This window comes from Ptiloglossa arizonensis, chromosome 3 (genome assembly GCF_051014685.1).
Source record: "Ptiloglossa arizonensis isolate GNS036 chromosome 3, iyPtiAriz1_principal, whole genome shotgun sequence".
NCBI lineage: Eukaryota > Metazoa > Arthropoda > Insecta > Hymenoptera > Colletidae > Ptiloglossa > Ptiloglossa arizonensis.
The window spans coordinates 13,308,743-13,328,509 of record NC_135050.1 but is presented as its reverse complement, the minus strand read 5'-3'; the positions used below and the strand labels follow the sequence as shown (position 1 = coordinate 13,328,509).

Here is a 19,767-nt window from a genome sequence, read left to right as displayed (position 1 = left end):
AATCGAATTGACCATTTTGTATTCGGTATCCGAATACCAGAGAATACTTTTATTTGGTTTCTATAAATCTTATATTCTCGGTAATCTCAAAGCTTTGAACGCTTTAAGTGCTTTGAATTTTTTGTATTGCAATAGTGTATTAACATAATTGTGACGAATGGATTGTATTAATTCATTAACGATACTAGTTACTGTAATTTGTTTGAACTTAAAAATATTCGACTTCAATCATTAGAATAAAATGAAATTCATTGCGTCGTGGAATTTATAAATTATTCGTACAAATTGTTCCACCTTATTATTTTTAACGTGTGTCAAATGAGATATTTAACGATCGAAATAATTTAGTTACGCATGCATCATTTGGCGTAATCATATTTTTAGAAAAAGTGCAGGATTCCAGTGTCAGAAACTTCTTAATATGAATGTTATTTGCTATCCATGAACTGAGAATTGTTAAAAATATACCGTTCGATGGTAACGATGGAAACAAATGCAAATCACACCGAATGTTCCACAAAAGCGGATGTTACCATTCAGCTTAAACATAAATGGTAGTAAATGAATATATCTACCTTGGTTAATTTAATTTTCTGTAAACAATATTTATTATTCCGCGCGCAATTGATGACGAATGTCTGGCGTGTAATCATATGTTAATATAAGAATATTTATTATTACTACACTACTGGTTTTTTCTATAAAAGTAGTTACAATGGGTATTGGCGCAAAATAGTAAATTCTATTAATTTAAATTTAAACATTTAAAAGAATTTAATTGTTCAACAAGAGAATGTAGTAAAAACTCGGATAATTTTGTGATATTAAAATACTTCTGACTCTTCTCAAGAAAATTTAATATAAATATGTATGGATTAACTTCATCACGCGTCACCTAATAGAAGGTATATAAATTTACTAAACCATCGCGTAAATTGTTCTAATTGTTATTTTAAAAGCATGTTCTTTTCTCAATCATTTCATATTTCGTAAAGTTAACAAAAGGGGATATCCATATAATGCATAAATATTGTATAGTGTTTTAAATGTAATCGGTGTAAAATATGTACTTCAATGAAGCGCGTATTAACTGTTTTTATTGTACATTTTATTTTTTTAAAAAGCAAGCTCGACTGTTATTGGAATCAAAATGTATAAAGTTTTTTGAATCCATATAGTAAATTTTCTTTCAGGAAGAAAGAAAGAAAGAATACAGTTCCATTTTTTTGACTCTATTGGCAAGATATCACGTGAAAACTCTTACCGAGAGCAGATATTATTTTTCACATTTCGTTACTCTTTCTATATAGATAAAAAATTCGTATCCTCGTTATCTTTTTGTCTAAAAGTTTATTATTTAGCATAATCCTAATCTCCACGTGTACAAACACGAATCTTTCTTACTCTCAACGTATCATAAATAAACCACCATACAATCGTATAAATAATAAAATGTATTTTAAATATTTCATAAAAAGTATTACAGAAGATACAAGTAAAAAATGCTTAATGTAGTCTTAATGAAGGCACTTGTATTTACAGAGTTTTACTCGTTGTACTGCATGAACGTCGTGTTATTTACGACTTATATATGCAATTGTCATCGTTATCCTATCGCGTAAACGTTTCTTCGCGTCTTACAATTAAGTCGGGAGTGCGTAATTGCATCGTTGTTAACTTAAGTTTTCGATTAATTAAATTAAATTGGAAATAGTCAAGTACTTTAGACTAACACAAAATCTACAACAAATCTGTACTTTCTGTCGTAATGAAACGGCAGTAAAATATATATAGTTATACAAGAAGGAAGTTGTATAAGATATACATATATACGCCAGTGTAATAATTACAACGTAGTTAACGAAGAATATCGAAGTAGAATTTAAAACAGCTTTTAAGTAATTCATTTCTCATTACGTACTCCTAATACTGACCAAAACGGGATCGAAACATTTGTACAATAACTTGTGTAAATTTGCCATTTAATCCGATCGTAATGTAAACTGACTCCTAGCTGTAGGTAATTAAATAATACAATCGTGAGAATAACCCTTTTCTCCTTGGCACGAGAAACTATTTTTCCGAAGTATATTGCCTTACATAAGGTCATAATTGCTTAATGGACGACATTGTAGATATAAATAGCAAAGAGTTTCATAAATATTCGTTAAAAAATATGAAGTAGAAAAAATAGTTTTATCGTTTTATAAGGTTCGACTTAATTTTAGTTAAGGCACTTTTGTACGTATACATCCTTTGATTTTGTTTTGCATCGACAAAACGTTCTTCTGTTTCGTTGTCTGATGAAAAGCTTTCGATCTTCGTATTGCCCTTCACCTTCCGATAATTTGTATAACATTAATACACGGAAGATGAAACATTCTACATCCTGAACGTGAGATTGTATCACTCATTCGCGTTAATTTATTGCTCACTTACAAATAGCGTTACATTAAAAGTCAACATTTAACGAGAAATACGATTGTCGCGAATTACCATACATTCTGCTTATAAACTACGTCCTAATTTTGGTAAAACATCCTTCCGTTGGATTTTCCATGTCTCTTTAAAATTACATTAGTTTAATTAGACTTCGAACGATCCGTTCCGCGATATAAATAACACGAGCAACAGTGTTTATTAAGATCGATCGTCTTCGTTATTTTAAGATATCTATAAAATTTTCTATTCGTAGATACCTTAAAACATTGTTAAAAGTAATTGGAACTTTATCGTTCGGTTTAACCTTCGTGTGGTAACCTAAAAAATGTTTGCAGCTTGGAATTGGCGAATAACTTCTTTCATGGTTTGGCGCCGTTTGTATTCCAGCAGTTGACTTTTTCGAACCCGTGATCCTTATTGCACGCGGGATGAGTCCATGTGTTTATTAACACGTTCCGTGCGAAGTCGATACATGTATCGAGGAGAAATCGAAGCTTCCAAGAACTATTGACTCGATCGTAAATCTGTCACATTCTGAAACACGAGCTACGAGTTTCCAGTCTTACAACATATAACCAGTCGGTGTCACGGTATCAATCGATGCTATTTAGCACACAATCGAATAAAAAACTTCTGCGAACACTTTACTGCTCCAAAACAGACGCACGGAACGTGTTAAGGGAAATTAAAATTTATATGTCATTTTATTAAATCTCCACGAAAGTATAACCAGTAGAACGACGAGTATTTCTCGATAAAAATGAGTTCAAACACGATTTTACTGGGACTATTTTTAATTATACGTGATTCGTTTCACTTCCGAGTCTGTGAATAACACGTATCACTAATAATAATAACGAGGTTGTGTTTGAATTGATTTTTATCGCGCGATTTTCTACCGATCATGTTTTCACGAAGATATATGGAAATATAAATATGTAAATTTTCTTGTTGCGTGCGGTTACTAAAATTTTGAAGAGAGGGGGTAATGTTATACTAGTGTTAAAGTTTGTCGAGCTTGATAGACCATCTTTCAAGGAATTACTGTATTAAAATACGCGTCATATTTATTAGGTAAATCTTAACAAACGTTGATTGCTCGTTGATATTGAATCGCGAGAAAGAGGAAACAATTGTAAATTTGTGAAAATGTTACACGTAACTACTTCGATCGCTGAACCGATCATGGTCCTTAGTTACGTTTTTGGGGATACGTTTGTCGTTAAAGAAAAAACACTGGGCCGATCATTGGATAAATAATTCTGTCGTGTTCTTTCCTCGCGAGTCAGTATCGTATATCGCGTATTCAGATCTCAGGAAGTCGCTACAATTGATTACATGTAATCCAGAAACGAAATCATTTCCTTCGTAAATCGAATCGATCGTGGCAAAACATTCCGAGCAAGGAATGTTTTATCAACGAGACGTGTCAATGATTCCTTCGATGCGTCACCGAATAGACGAAACCGTGGCGGAAAGACGTCATAGGCAGTGCTGTCTATGAGGAAGTACTTTGGGCGATAAGTACAGTTTGTCGATATCCTGCTTTAACGAACAATATCCTTGCTACCGCTCGAGGTCGACTGAAATTTCATTCCGAAGCAACTCTTCGTTTTACTTTCGTGAGATCACTCCACCGGCTTTCGTATCCGAGCTTCTATACGACCCTGTAACACAACAAAAATAAAATAAATTAAGTAACCAAGGAATTGCTCGTTATTAGACATAATACGCAGAAAAAGACGTTACGAGTCGTTAGTTTCGAGTCATCTTCAGTTTGGACAAGAATTACTGTGCTCAACTTTCTATAAATAGAAAATGAACGTAGGTATTGTAATCGTACGAAAATAATTGAACGAAAGTCGGAGCAAAGAAACAACAGATACGAGAAATGAATCGATCGATACGATTCAAAAGATTGGAAAATATAAGAAAATAAAAATTTTCATTAGCGAATGACTCATCTCGCGCGTGTGCCTTATCACTGTCAATTGCTGAACGCAGGGAGGCCAAGACTCGCTCGCTGTAACTCTATCTCGTTCGCTCTCGGTCTATCTCGTTATTTTTCCTCGTCTATCGGTATACTGGCCTCAAAAAAACTTGTTTGTACTACCACAAATGCGCTGAATTTAACGCTAATCTGCTTACGCATCCAATTCCACTTTATCAATCGGAAGTTAAGACTCGCCTTTGCATTCGCGATAGCAGTGACAAGTTTCTTCGAGGCCAAGGTACGTGAGAACCTCGAACCCAGCTTGAAATAAAAAATGGTCGATGCCTGGGAAAAGATCGGCACCTTCTCCGGACTTGTGCAAACGTATTGACCTGATTCGAATGAGCATAAACAAAAATTACTGTAAATATGTTTGACATTGGCTAGATTTCACTCAAATTTATTCAAAGTAGTGTAGATTTGCAAATTCTATAGAAGTTATTACTTCGTGTTTATTAGAACTTTTTAACCTAAAGAGAACTATTTTGCAATTAAAGGAAGAGAAGGTTATAATTGTTTGTACACTGTAGATAACAGAAGGTTACTTTCGGATCGAAAGTATCGGTTTTAATCACCATATATTTTCCTTGATTGTATCGTTTGTTAAATCCAAATTTGAAATTAATTTGTCTCGTAATTAATAATTAATAACGCTCCGTTTGTAATTCAATTTTTCTCCAATGTAAATAGTAGAAATACTTCGTCGTACAATTTGTGATTTTAAATACGCTTTATCGTTTAGTTTCGCAATTTAATTTATGCTTTTTCGTTCAGCCATGTGTCAGTGTCGAATGAAATAACAAAACGTAGGTACAGTTATATTTATGTAACTTAACAGATTTCTTTTTGGGGAAAAACCGTTACGTCAGTGGAACCCCTAAAATTCTCCCTCTGTGATTTATTTCCGTAAACAGTTTCCGTTGACTATCGAGATGATTTCAAGATATATCCGGGGGAAGGGAGAGAGATCCTGTACGACGTTAGGACATTGGCCCACCTGGCCATTGTCGATCGTGAAGATTCTTATTTACCTGGATCAGCAAGAATTAAGCATGGAAACGGACGAGCGAATCTTGTGGACACCCTGCTACAATCCCGAAGATCGTGGGAAAAATACGTGTATCCGGGAAAAATTCACGGAAATTCCCATCGGTCGATGACAAAACTACCGAGCAAAAGAAACCTTCATCCCGACCGAGATCAATTTTTGCCGAATGTGACACTGCCAATGAAACGAATAATTCGTGCTTGTACGTTGTCGTGATTTGGATATTTTAATAAATTTCCTTTCTAAAGAAAGAATTATGAAATAACGACGATTCTATCGTTAATTATCTGTATACCATCTGATTCGTTACTTTGAACATAATAACGATCAACGTAAATACCCTCTCAGTAATTCTGTTAATTTTAGAGTTACTTAAATAAAATGCGAAGTGATTTATAGACTTCAACGTTTTTGCAGTGACAACGAATATGTTGCAATACGTTGTGTTCAAATTATTACTTTCCTTTCTTTGTTCAACCAGGGAAATAATTGAAATAATTGTAATGTTATATTTATTTAAAACTTTTCGACTATGTGTATCTCTTTCCGGGAACAGAGACCAAATATAAACGTTGCGAAGAAATATATATATATAATATTTCAAGTACTGCAGGAACCGACCAAAGAATATATTGCCATATAATTTATGTATTGCAATTTTATTTCGGTCACGTAACAACGCGTATAAATCAACATAGTGTAATTAACAATCACGCGAGAAAAGAGACCAACTAAAAAGAAAATTCACAGGATTCGTGACGGGGCGAATTTTGTCACGCATTAAGTAGTGGACCTTGAAGTGTATCGTTACCAGATAAAAAAAAATAGTGAGAGAGGCACTCTGTAAGGACGTTCGTTTATCAGCAATAGGACGTGACTGGAAATCGTTTTCAAGGGGAATACTTTGGAGGGCTCAAGGACCGCGGAAGCGAAGTCCTTTGACATGGAAGCGTCTGGAATTTTTTTCCTTGGTGACTGATTTTTTTCGAGACTGACAAAATTATTTGTAAAACTGCACGAAAAAATATCTTTTCATTAAAGAAAAAAAAAAAAAAGAAACGAAAAGCTTTTTACAATAAAATTGAATAATATACACAATATTCATTTTCTTCGAAATGTTGTCAGTGTGGTTTTAATATCGATGCTTTGAAAACTTCGGTACAACTCGCACATTCTTTGCGATTCAATGTTATTCGCTCGATGAAATATAATAATTACATTTAATATTTCGACGACATCACCTTACGCGATTGTGAACAAAATTTCCAGCTCGAGCAGACAATAATGATTCGCGAAAAGCTTACGTTTTTTTTTACGGAAAAGGTTTAATCTTCAGACAGTATAATCAGCTCCAAACCGTCGCCGATGCGAACGCAGTCGCATTACCATGCTGGTAATGTTTATTGATAAGATAGTCAACATGCGGGTTACCAGCATGGCAGTCCTTTAAATTCTTTTGTTCCTCGCGAAGCAAGTCGAAGGAGAAGAACAACAGTCGACGTAAACTCTGTCGCCACTTCATTTTACGACGCAATTTAATTCCTTACACAGAGGAAATACGGGGAACTTTTATCGCGTGAACGTAAAGTAGAAAAACCAAAGTATTAGAAACAATATTACAAACATCTGTTATTTGTAAATCAAATTATGTAAATCACGACTGGATTTACACGATTCGATTGTTCTTCATTTCTAGTCCAAACTCTACCAACGATTACCTAAGTTACACATTAATTTGATTTATTTAATAACACGTTAAATGCCTATATTAATTAACCGAGCGAGATCAAGATTATTAGAATACATTCAAACTGACGATGTTTCACTTTACTGTCATATTATTCATCATTTTAATGCGTATTTAAATTCTTAAGAAACGAGAGACGTTTAATTGTTACGAATACACGTTTGCTCGCATAACCAACAATAACTCGAGCAAAAGAAATGAAACATTTCATCGCTTCAATTTCAGAAACTTCATTTTACAAAGCTGAATGCGAGACTAATTTGTTTGGCTGTTCACAATTGAATCTGCCAACGAGATTAGACGTTACATATTTGCCAGGAACGATAGCAAACAATCGTTTAGAAACAAAAATTCCTTATCTAACATGTTCACTTGTCACGGTCAAAGGCTAGTTAAATTATCAAATTTTTATAACGGTCTTACACGCGATAACGCATCTCGAGAGTCGTCAAATAAATTAGCGCAATTATTAACCGACTTTGAAACTTAATCGGCTATATTTCTCCCATTCCCGTGAAGGCAAAGATTAACACTCTGTCACGATTTCGTTACACTTTCTTGCAATAACATCTTTTACGTTCGAGCAGAGGAATTTTCTATCATTCATGCTGTACAAACCGGCGCAAAAAGATGTCACGGACTCTTAACGTCTTAATTTTGATTAAATATTCACGACAAATCAAAATTAGTGTTTCAGAAGGTGTGTCGTACAAGAGTCGTTCTTTTACAATACAAACAACATGTTTCAACGTCGACCAGAACGAGCTTCATCGAGTAACAATTATGATTTATTTCATAATTCGTATATACCATTAATTCGTTAATTAATTCTCTATCTCTTTATTTCCGTTTTCTTTGAACATATTATTTCTAATAATTTCACTTGCTCGATAATATTCACAGCGTGGATCAGTGAAAGACATCGGATGCTCGTGTAAATGTTTACGTTTCACCGTGTTAAAACAATGTTTACATTGAAAATTTTGCATGGTTCGAGTACTATGGTAATGTACGTGCAGTCGGTGTTTCCAAGAACTCCTTCGTATTGTTTACATTGTCGTACGTTTTTCAGACCCAACACGCGTAATCCTGGCACTTGTATACCACCATTGCAATGAAAGTACGGTAATCCTCGGTTTCAAGGCAAGAATTTGGACCCGCTTGCTGACATCGATTCGAGGTCGAGGCGATCAGGATTTGTACTCGAAACTGATCGAATTCAAAAAGGTTGCTCAAAGTGAACAGTGAATGGGATGCAATACCGCTAAAAACGAGCGAGATACAGCAACAGCGAGGGAGTGACCATAACTTCAAAGCGATACCGCGCGGTTATTGATGCGATAATTACTAATGCGATATAAAATTTTATATACTTTTCATTGCAATTTTTATTAAAGGATTATCGAGGTTGTCCTACCGGAAATGAGTTCGAATATCACCTTATTCGTAATGTTCCATTTTAGACGCAATTAAAAATAATCCAAATGGAGTCTGACTTAAGTCTATTTCTTCAACTTCTTCTCTTTTTAAGTATCTCCGTTTATTCTTTGCGATGTGTCTTGGTAACGTTTAGAAAATTTTAAAATACATAAATTAATACATTAGCATGTGAATGGCAACCTCCATTGAGACGCCGTTGCGTTCTCTTCGCGTGAAATAATTGTTTCGATGCGCCTCCGTGTGCAAAAATCGACCGATGGTAAACTAAACGACAGTAAAGCCTTTTGAACTCATTTTCTTGAAAACCGTGCAGGGAATGAGAAATATTCATTCCATGATTCTCAATTAATTTTTTTGATCATCTTCTCGTGGCTGCGCAACCATTCGTTGGACACCCTGTGTATCGCGAAGGATCTTCGGTATATTTACGTTTAAAGCATCCGCGTACGGTCGATATTGTGTCTAGAGTATTAAGAAACGGTGGTTCACACAAACGGTGCAATATTATTGAAATAACATTTCCAATTACCTCATCTCACACGATACACGTGTATATATATATACATAATATATATTCTTAATATACAGCGCTGCCTACGCGCGTCTCGGTGTATCAACAGGGTCCCGATTATGTCACATTTCCCTTGTTCCGATATGTCGCATCGATTCACAATATCGCTCGTAGACGGTTAATATTATTGCCAATAGTCGAAATTGCGCAATAATACTGGCCGCGTGTGAGAACCTTCACGGGTATGTACAACACGGTCGATGTATTAATATGTAAAATTTTATCGGCTGACATTGCAAAATATGAAAGAATACGTGTCGTTTTGTCCTTGACTGTATGTCGCGCGTCGCGATGACATATACGAGCGATTAACGGCAGGGTTGAAAAGCCATCGGAGTAATTTTACCGCGCGCGTAAGAAATTTCGGTCAAAGTATGAAGACACGTAATCATTACTTAAAGAAGAAATTTCATCGGGCGGCTTCCGGTTGTTCGTGCGGCAGCTCGAGAGAAATAATCGCGATTAAAGCGGGGTTAAAGTTTCGCCGTGCTCGTTACGCGTGTTACAATAAGAGAGGGATGGGGAGGGGGGAGAGATTGAAGCCCCGAAAGAGGCACGATGGTCGCGCGGGCAAACGGGACGATATCAACGTGACCGGGAGCCAAGGAAGGAATTTATTAAATTAATTTGCCGCGGCGACGCATCTCGTAAATTTCGTAGATGACCTCACTTTATAATTGTCGAGAATTGCTTGCTCGCTCGCTCGTTCTCCGTAGCCCTCGTGTGAGACTCCTTGCTCCCTAGGTTACACATTTTATTGGTACCTTCGTCGAGTAACTACATCTCTCCCGATATTCTCGAAATTTCTCGCGAAACGGCCACCGTGCAAGAAGCCGTAAGAACGAGAGAAAGAAGGAAAAGGAAAAGGAAAAGGAAAAGTAAAAAAGAAAAAAAAAAGAAAAAAAAAGAAACGTAAGGTGGGCTCGTTACTGCCAGGAGCGGAACATCATTTTAATTTGTATGATTGACGCAGAGAATTCGTTTTAAGGCCAGGGTAATTGAACGAGATAAAGAACCAAAAGAAGGGGCGGGGGAACTTTACAAGAACCGGAGGAATGTAAACATGTTATTCGTTTCTTTCAAACTCAATGAAAGAAAGATTCGTGGCACCAGTGAACATGGAAATTAAATTGCGAAAAATTGTGAAAGTTAAATGTGTAATGGTGATTCCGCGAAACTTTGTGCCGAACACCGAAAGGGAAAAACATTTCACTTGTAATTTATGCGTACAAATGTTGCAATTAATCGTGATACACGGACAAGAAAATATCGCGAACTGTCAGATGCCCCTTTTTCTTTTTAATGAAAATTTGCATAATTCTTCACATAATTCGTCGCTGTTACTCCTTGATTTTATGAGAGAAACCATTCCTTGTATCAGAGCTATCCGTTTTATTTATGTCTGTGTAGGTAATCTTAAAATCGAATTTTACAAATTCTCTATTCACTTGGCTAGCTAACCTGTAATTTATGTACCATATCACGCGCCTACATTAAAGACGACAATATATTTAAAAGACAGTTATACGTTCAGTTTCCAATTCCAGACTGTGTGTCAGGTGGAGTTTTTACAACGGTATCCGAATGGTGTAGCTTTTCGAACTTCTGTTACCCGATGGCTACTCCAACTGTCAATATAGGCACATATGTGAAATGTTCTCTTGGAAGATTGCTTTTTTATTTCCAATATACAATTCTACTTACAAAATTGAGTTATTATAGTGTTTCAGTTACAATGAAATAGAATTGAAGATTATTGATGGACTATTAGTCTTATAGAATAAATGGATCGATTACGAAAAAGAGGCTCGTTCGAAAGCGTTCATTAAAATTGATGCGTTTCGAGTTTGAAATATAAATGAAAGAAAGATTACAAAACTAACAGGTTCGTAAGTTGACGTTTTGTCCTGGTTTTATTGGTAGAATCAGTCAGTAAGACTGACCCAACGAACCTTGCATTATAGACGCGACTCTATGTTGACCTACTCTGGTATTTGGAGTAATTATTTCTATGTTTGCGTTTGTCAATAATAACAGTGACCTAATTCACTTTTTATCAGTCCTGTTTACGCTTTATTTAATTCTCAGTTTCTAACGAGCTATTACGATGGTGTGATACAATATAGAACGATTTCTCAATCGTCGTTGCAATCGTCAAAAGGACAGGAAGGCTTATGAAATAACTTGATATCTATTTTACTTGAACGCGATTCTGTGCACTACGGCAAGGGTTCGTTTTTAACAATTTGGTGCGATAAGAAAACTGTAAATTGATTCTGCAAGATCGATCGTGTCGGTAACGGATTACTTGTTAATACAGCTTTTAATATAGAAATCGGGAATGTGAAGTAAGCTCGATTTTGTTCAATTTTCAGGAATATCGGTCCAAAAATTGTTTCCCGCATTCTTTCCTTAACGATTGCTTGCTCGCCGTCCATATGTTAAGAATACGAAAGCTTCTGTCGCCTTATGGTCGCCCCAAGTCACCCAAGTAGCATGTCGATACGCGCACATGCATCAAATATTATATCTGACTGACTGCATGACACGTGCGTTGCGCTCGTTTCTAAGGAAACCATGACTTCTATTTGTGGCTCGACGTCTGCTCGACCAGGCGAGCTTTCTTTTTGATTTCTGCACCAGCACTCCGTCAACGTCTACTTCCTTCGCGCCAACGAGACCGAGCATTGGCAAAAATGGAATATTCGCATCAATTTTTGTGACAATAAATTTATATCTTTCTTATTACACAATTGTATCAAATTTGAACGCGTTTGAATTAAGATTGCTTATCGTTCGATAACACGCAAGTTATACAGTACTTCTTGTTGCAAATTATAATTAATACATTTTCAATTGTCGCGCTAATAAAAGAAACTTTCACGTAAAAAGAACTTTGCGATGGAAACGTGTGTGTAGTTAATTTTATAGATTTCAACGGTAACTGCATAAAAATGTAAACTCAAAATTTCATAAAATTTGGTCCTACCTCTTTGTAAACAAATGTAAAATGTAAAAGAAAGAGAAGAATATCTTTGTTTCTTTGAAATTATTTGAATTCGTATCATTGAAGAAAAGTCGAAAGAGGATTGTTCGTCAAAGACTAATGACATTTTTTATTTTTACCCGTAAGCAAAGAAAATTATGTTTTAACGATAATAAATGACAGCGGATCATATAAAAATGCGTAATATTTCAAATAACATTATTTCAAAGGAGTCCAAGTTTATCTACTGGTAATGGTAACGATTTGAACGGAGCCAAATAACTTATTCGCAACAGTTTGAAGATGTCCACGAACTAAGATGCGATATTGATTTAAAGTTACGGTTTGTCGTAAACGAGACAATGTCTTTCCGTAAATCTACGAAAGTGAAGCACGAATTAGTCGAGAGGGACACGACATATGCGTGATACATACGGAAGGAAACGGATCAATAACGGGCAATTGGAAGCCAAGAAGATTGGGAAAGGTCTGGACGAGAGATATTTCGAGGAGGATACCGAACATATGGCAAAACGGTGAACCACTTCCGTTTGTGGGTGCGCGCTTTTGATGTGGCAGCCGCGGTGGCAGCGTTTCGAAACGCACGAAGAAGTGATGTGGGTTGGCGTGAACTTGAAATTTCCCTGGCACGTGTTCACCTCGAACGCTGAGCATGCCCTATCGAAGAGCACTTTCTTCTTCAGCGGCAGCGTAAGTACACTCGGAAGGTAATCTTATCACGAGATAAACGCGAGTCTGTGCCAACTTCCCTTTTGGCGCGCCACAACGAGCTGAACGAAACGAAAAACGAAAAACGAAAATCGCCCAAACAATCGTACGTTTATCTATCTGCCGAATTTCTGTTTACCCTGTTTGAGCGTTTGAGATAAACTATGTGGGTTTACTTATGTTCCGACAACGTTTTATTAAACCTATATAATTAAGCGTTTCATAAAACCTAAAGTATATACAAGCGTGAGCCACTTAACTTTTACAAAAGAGTATTGTGCGTAAAATTAAAAAAGTATCATTTTTGATTATTCTTGATGCTATCAAAATGTTCATTGTGTAAATAAAAATGAAATAATATAAAAACATAAAGTAATGGAATTTCGGTCTTTTAATATTCTAGGTTAGGAAATAGGAGGGTTGTATCGTAAAAGAAAAGCATGAAAAAGATAAAAGTTTGTATCATGGAAAAAGGCTTCAACGAGGCTCGAATCTGCAGTCAAAAGAGAAGTGACATGGTAGGCACATGTCTTGGGTTATGTTCTTACTTGGAATTTTATATTCAATATCTCGCAAATTATCAACCATATGTCTACCAACGTACTCATTGACTAGAGTATTTCACTGTGCAGAGCCTCCTAGAGAAATCAGACTTTCGTCTAAGAATCTATCCTTGTTAGTAGAACTTTTAGACTACCAGTTATGTTTAGTTGAATCGTAAGTGTTCTTTCGTATCGACAATAGAGCACCACACGTTGTAATGATTACGCAAAAGAAGTTAAAGCCAGCTCGGTTAAGAAACTAGCACATCCATCGACCTAACCAAACGTACCCAACAAACATCTATTTGTTTGATTCCCTACAATACATTCTTAATGGTACTAAAGCGGAATGAGTTCAATTTTGAAAACAAAAAATTGTTCCACAGTGGAATTGTAAAGTGCTCCAATAGACGAGGAATTGTCATCACGGTATACATTAATAACCATTTGCATAGATATTTTAAACGTCCAAATGACTGGGATCTCTGTATCCATTTAATACCAATGCTACAACTGTCGATACCTTTACTTTATAAATACACATAAAATTAGCAGAACTTCGATAAAGTTTCGACTAAAAGAAGATTAGTATTTCAAACGTGGCAACACGTTACAATTTGTCCAGACTTTGAAACAAGCTGGCAAGAGCTCTTTCTGTAACGACGCCAATGTATTTCAGAAACGATGATCTTTAATAAACATTAACATCGAGCTACTGTTCGACTCTAGATACCGTGTTTGTCAAGGATGTGTATTTTGTATTGGTAGCAGCTTCGAAATTTTACACTTAACACGTTTCGGTCGCCACCTCGGGACCACGGTTTGCTCGGCTTGTAAGTGTACCGAGCAATGGGATGCAGCCAAGTGTCACGTCGGCACGCACTTCGCAAAGTGGTTACAACGCGTAAAGTTTATTTTCGGGAGCGTCGCGGCTCGAGCACGTGTTCGAGAGGAAACGCCGAACACGAGTTTCCACTTGGCGACGCTTCCTCGGAGTAGTTGTCACGTGCGCGGCTCCGATCGACGTCCCCGTCGGTTTCAGGCCACTTACAGCACTCCACTGAAACTCTTCTACGAGGACCATGCGAGTTTTACCGAACAGGAAACAATAATGCCGTGGCCCATTATTGTCGTTCATCCGGGTTACTCGTTGTTCGATCAAAGCGCACGTGCAACTTACATATTTCGACCACGAGGATACTTCATCGATTAATTTCTGTCCGGTAAATACCGCGGCACAGCGAGCAAGCACTCTGAGTGCGCGAGAGATTAACATGTATTCACCGCGAGTGGTAAATCTTTTGTGGATGTATACGCGAACGGAAGTTGGAACTAATTTGCAAGACACGAATAGCGCTTAAAATTAGCATGCATTAAGAAGCACACACTTTGCGTGTATTTGTTTATAATTGGACGCTCTGTATTGCAAACAGTGTCATAGCCAACAATTCGAGACTCCGTGTGTTAAACTTTACGATGGAACGTCTTTAGGAAGAAACGAATCCTTTTTAAAAGAAAAAGAAAAGTAGTATTTTAAAGTATCGAACACGGTTGCGCTCCTACAATTTCTCACGATCGATCCTTCATTTCATTGCTTGTTGTAGTCGATTCGAGCATTCTCTTGCGAAAGGGGTTTTCCTTTTTTTGCGACAGCTTTTAAGATAATATCAATGAATTCCATTTTTAGATCTGACAAAATGTACCGAGGAAGACTCAATCCTAGAGTCGAGAACATTACAGAACGTTCCCGATAAAACGCTCGAATCGACTGAAACAATTAAGAAAAAATCGATTACAATAAACGCGTAAACCGGCATTGCTTATTGTTCGAGTAATTTGGATTTTCAAACACTTTGAACGATCGTTCGATTCGTAACATTTCATTTTTCTAACGTTCCGAGTATCGCTGCCAAAGGAGCCGAATAAAGATTGAAGAACTAACCTTTTTATTACACGTGTGTGAGGCGCTGGGCGTGTTGCTGATGAACCATTCTACCCTGCTCCTGTTCCCACCAGCTGACGACGTCCATGAATTCACCGGATTCGGTGATCTCCTGTTTATAATAGAGAGCCCCGGAAAAGGTTTCCGGACTCGCGGCGTAAACAGTGGCTGCACCCTCTTCACTGTCCCCGGCGCCACTGTACGGCGATAGAATTTGGGGCTCGAGATTCTCCTCGTTCTGTCCATAATACTCCGAGGGTGGAGATGCTACCGAATTAGGGGAGAGTCGAGAGAAATTCTGCGCGCCTGATAGAGTCCTCGGCTCGAGATTCTCCTCGTCTCCCACCGAAGATGCGTAATAGTCGCGCGGGGAAGGAAGCGTGGTTCGATGCGGTGACAATCTGAAAGATCGTTAAAGCAACAATTAGGTTCCAGCAATCGTTAGTTTTTGTCGCGCAACTGCGCGCACTTAAGTCTATTATTATTTTCACGCGTATCGTTCTTACGCTCGTGTACCCATTTCTATTATTACGTAGCTACAGGAACAATCGCTCGAGTTGACGTTTCGAGCAATGACGTTCTTAAGAACGAAACAGAGTAAGTTCCACCTTAGCTTCTGTTCTCGAGCGAATCGAACCTGTACGAATGTCAGGGACGAGTAAGACAGAGTATAACACGATTGAACGAGAAATGAAATTTCTAATAAGTTTCTCTTCCGATTTTACAAAGTTCGTAAAATATTTGAAATACGATATATCTACGTGCATATAAAATTTTTCGGGTACGTAACATATAATGTACAAATACGCGCAACGATACACGTAATAATTGCGATAAGCATCGTACGACAAGTTTTACTTCGAATGGGTATCGTGGATTCGTGGACCAACGAAGTTGACTACCCCTATGTCGCCTATTACGAGGAAACGAGTAAATTTACCTGGATGTAGCTTTTTGTTTGCCATTATCTTCGTCCTCTTCTAACTGTTCGCCATCATCGTCTTCGCCGGCAAGGACATCGTCTTCGAGAATTAGCCTTTCTCCGGATCCGTTGTGACTCGAGGAAACGACACTACTGGTGGGTGAGGGCACACACTGAGCAACACCAACGTTGGCATCGTATTCAACCCCATCAGCTTCGGCGAGTAGCCTTTGAAGTCCCCTAATATACTCGACGGCCATACGCAAGGTCTCTACTTTCGACAACTTCTTCCCCCTATCTCCGTAGCCCGCGGCAATGTGACTCGGAATGTGTTGCCTCAAAGTTGCAAATCCGTTGTTCACCTGTTTGACACGATTTCTTTCGCGCGCGTTTCTTCGCGCAACAGCAACCGGTGGCGGTTGCCCGTTTTTCCCGTGTTTCTTCAACCTGGACGGGTCGTAAGGCGGCAACACGGTCGTTGAGTTTATGTTGCTGTTATTGTTGCTTTTAGGGACCATCAGGTGAGGCTGATTGCCAATTATGTTGCTCTCGTTATCTTGGAGCGTTCTTAACAGCATTAGCTGCTCCTGATCGTTGCCGTTTATTTGTACTCTATTGCAGAACACCGTAACACCCATAGTCGTCATCGTGATCACGGTTCTGCTGTTCCGTTAGCGATCGAGCTGGCAAGCGTTATTCACTGAACGAATGGCAACCGAATTGTTGGAATGAAATGATTGCCGTCGAAGCTCGTTCTCATCAAGTCTCGCTCGGGCACGGATCGCGCGATTCTTTCCTCCAATATTTAACACGCAATATTCTCGTTTGAAAATAAACGGTTCGTATTCGCGACGACCGTAGAACAGACTTATGTCGTGAGAATAGCGAAGTCGATGAGTAGCTTATCGACTCTAATGCCTTTCGAGGACGAGTCTAATTGATGGACTTATAAATAAAACGCGCTCTCCCCTCGAAGACAAAGATGATTATCGACACAGACGGTTAGACGACTGTTCGATTTGACGTTTATATCTGGGTCAGAATATCTTGCGAAGATCGTGATGCTGGAGATCATTGAAGTCGATCGTCAATAACACACATTAGAATTTACGCGTTTATACAAATTAGAGTAACGCCGGTCTATAGATTTATTTACCGAAACGTTAATACGTAGATTCGTCGTTGTTTCGTTTGCAAAGGTTGTTCTACTTGTACCTCGAACACTGATATTTTATTGGAAAATTTTCAAGCGTATGCGCAGTGTCCTCTCGACGCGTACAAGTACGCAGTTGTAGATTGCTCTTTTACGAATAAAAGTGTATTAAACTCTTTCAGAATTTGTGTAATTCAACGGCTGTGACAACATGCATTCAACGATCGAATACTCTATGCTCGCGAAACGTGCTATTCGATAAGTGTGCCAGTTGATACGATCTTCGGATACACGACAGATCTTTGCCGATGCTTTCAATGGTCCACGGCTTCTTTCTCTACCAAATGACGAAGCTGATGACCTGAACCAAGATCCAATTGTCTCGCTGCCGGTCACAACGACTTAAGTAAAGCAGTGAGGTCACCGTCTATTCTTCTCCACGACGGTCGTCGACTCCTTGAAAATTATTCTTCAGAATTTTTCCGAATTACCATCGTCTCCTTTTTCTCCTAAAACGCAGCTAATCGTACTTATCGTCAACATTCGTATATGCATCTCTCGCTAAACCCTGACGATGTTCCAAATTCTAAATCCTGCCTCGTGGCGTCTGAATCGGAACCGAGATCTCAGGACTGTATTATCACAATATAGTTTAATGAACTGTAGCACCAGTTAAACGGTTAGACTTCCATGGAAAGCACTTCAACAATTTCAAGTAGAGAATCCAAACGAATCTTTAACGATCTACAACAATACAAACAACCGTCGTTCACGTTTTAGTACTAACTATAAATCGATTTATATATTTCAGTTATTAAGGCACCAGTTTTCGATTGTTTCGTTCGTACGTCTAAGGTCACTTGTTACTGAATATACAAGGCACGATTCAGTTACGGAGTTAAACATCAATTCCTATCGAGCACCATACAATTCTCTTCGCGTTACTCCAACTCGGTTAAAATACGGTCGTGATCGTAGTCCAAGGCGAGTCTCACAGCGATGTTGTTTCACATTGGTATCACCGGCGTATCTCCATTCGAAAGAGCTCTCGATGCCCTGCATTTGTTACCGATCGGAATAGTATCGTCTCGAGCGAAGCCTCTCTGTCGCACCGTGCATGATGTTGAATTTTCGAACGAGCGCGAAACTTGAACGTTTCGGCCTAGCTTTCGTTACATCTCAAAGTGACACGGACGGATGAAGGAAGATACGAGGGTAAAGGGGGTAGAAACAAGGCGAGGCAGTGGGGATTTTAGCACGCGCCGTAGTAAATGCCGGTCTAAACAAACAAAGAAACCAAACACGACGATTTCGCTCGCGGTTTGCAAACGGATTTTACAAACGTTCGTACACTGTATTATACCGTATACGCGCGAACTGACTGGCTCGACGTTCGGTTCGTATCCAAAATAGTACACTTTGTCCGAGGATCACGTTCGAATTCACTGTGATGGTTGATTAATCTCGCTCGTCGATCACTCGAACTTCGGCTCTGAAAATTCCTTCGAGCTATCGGGGTTTCCTCGATACCGTAGCCGATCGACGCTCGGTATCCGTCATCGGTCACTTTTTAGCACAGCTCTTTCCGGCGAGTAGCAGCAGCTCCCGTTTCTGATCAGACCTCCGTGCTACGCACCGCATGGCGTCCACGTTGAGAATGAGCGCGGACATCCGATAGATGGGTTAGGTTTCAGCATTTTGCCGCACTACAGAGTGAGACGAGGGCTGGTTCGCGGGGCGAGGCCGGGAGGGGAGGCGGGGAATTAGGATCTACGAGGGAGAGAAAGAACAACGCGGGAGCGAGTGAGCGATACGCACACAGAGAGAAAGAGAAAGAGAGAGAGTGAGAGAGAGAGAGAGAGAGAGAGAGAGAGAGAGAGAGAGAGAGAGAGAGAGAGAGAGAGAGAGAGAGAGAGAGAGAGAGAGAGAGAGAGAGAGAGAAACTCCGAGGGCGACGCGTGTTGTGCGAAGAGGAAGAAGTGGTGGGGATTTTGAGCACGCGCCGCAGCCCCCTCGTTTCTTCTCCCCCGGAACTGAAAAGGGGGACCGTGCACGCCATATGCCGGGGGGAGCGCGTGTGCCAGTTGCGTGTCCCCCGCTTACGTGTGCGTGCGCCCTGCGACTGCGCGTACGCGCGTTCAAGTACGAGAACCTACAGAGAGAATCTATTTGGCGAGCAACGAGACGCGCGCGCGAGCGCGTTATACATTCGTGCTCGCTGATCCTTGACTACGGCTACCGGGCCCTGTTAT

General features: G+C 38.8%; 1 protein-coding gene across 1 annotated transcript; it reads right to left on the bottom strand.

Annotated features, from left to right (window-relative positions):
- Positions 1 to 1,464: 1,464 nt before the first annotated feature.
- LOC143143960 (uncharacterized) lies at positions 1,465 to 19,149 on the bottom strand. Its single transcript, XM_076305832.1, has 3 exons — positions 16,381 to 19,149; positions 15,441 to 15,841; positions 1,465 to 4,109 (listed from the first exon to the last, which is right to left on the bottom strand). The coding sequence occupies exons 1-2, from the start codon at positions 17,007 to 17,009 to the stop codon at positions 15,448 to 15,450; spliced, it is 1,023 nt and encodes a 340-aa protein (XP_076161947.1). The 5' UTR covers positions 17,010 to 19,149; the 3' UTR covers positions 1,465 to 4,109; positions 15,441 to 15,447.
- Between the last annotated feature and the right edge of the window lie 618 nt (positions 19,150 to 19,767).

Bases quoted from the DNA above. Each gene is read 5' to 3' on its own strand.
- LOC143143960 (XM_076305832.1), bottom strand. From the start codon at position 17,009: ATGACGACTATGGGTGTTACGGTGTTCTGCAATAGAGTACAAATAAAC. The intron at 15,842-16,380 runs GTAAATTTACTC...ACGATCTTTCAG, and splicing joins AAACAAAAAGCTACATCCAG to ATTGTCACCGCATCGAACCA.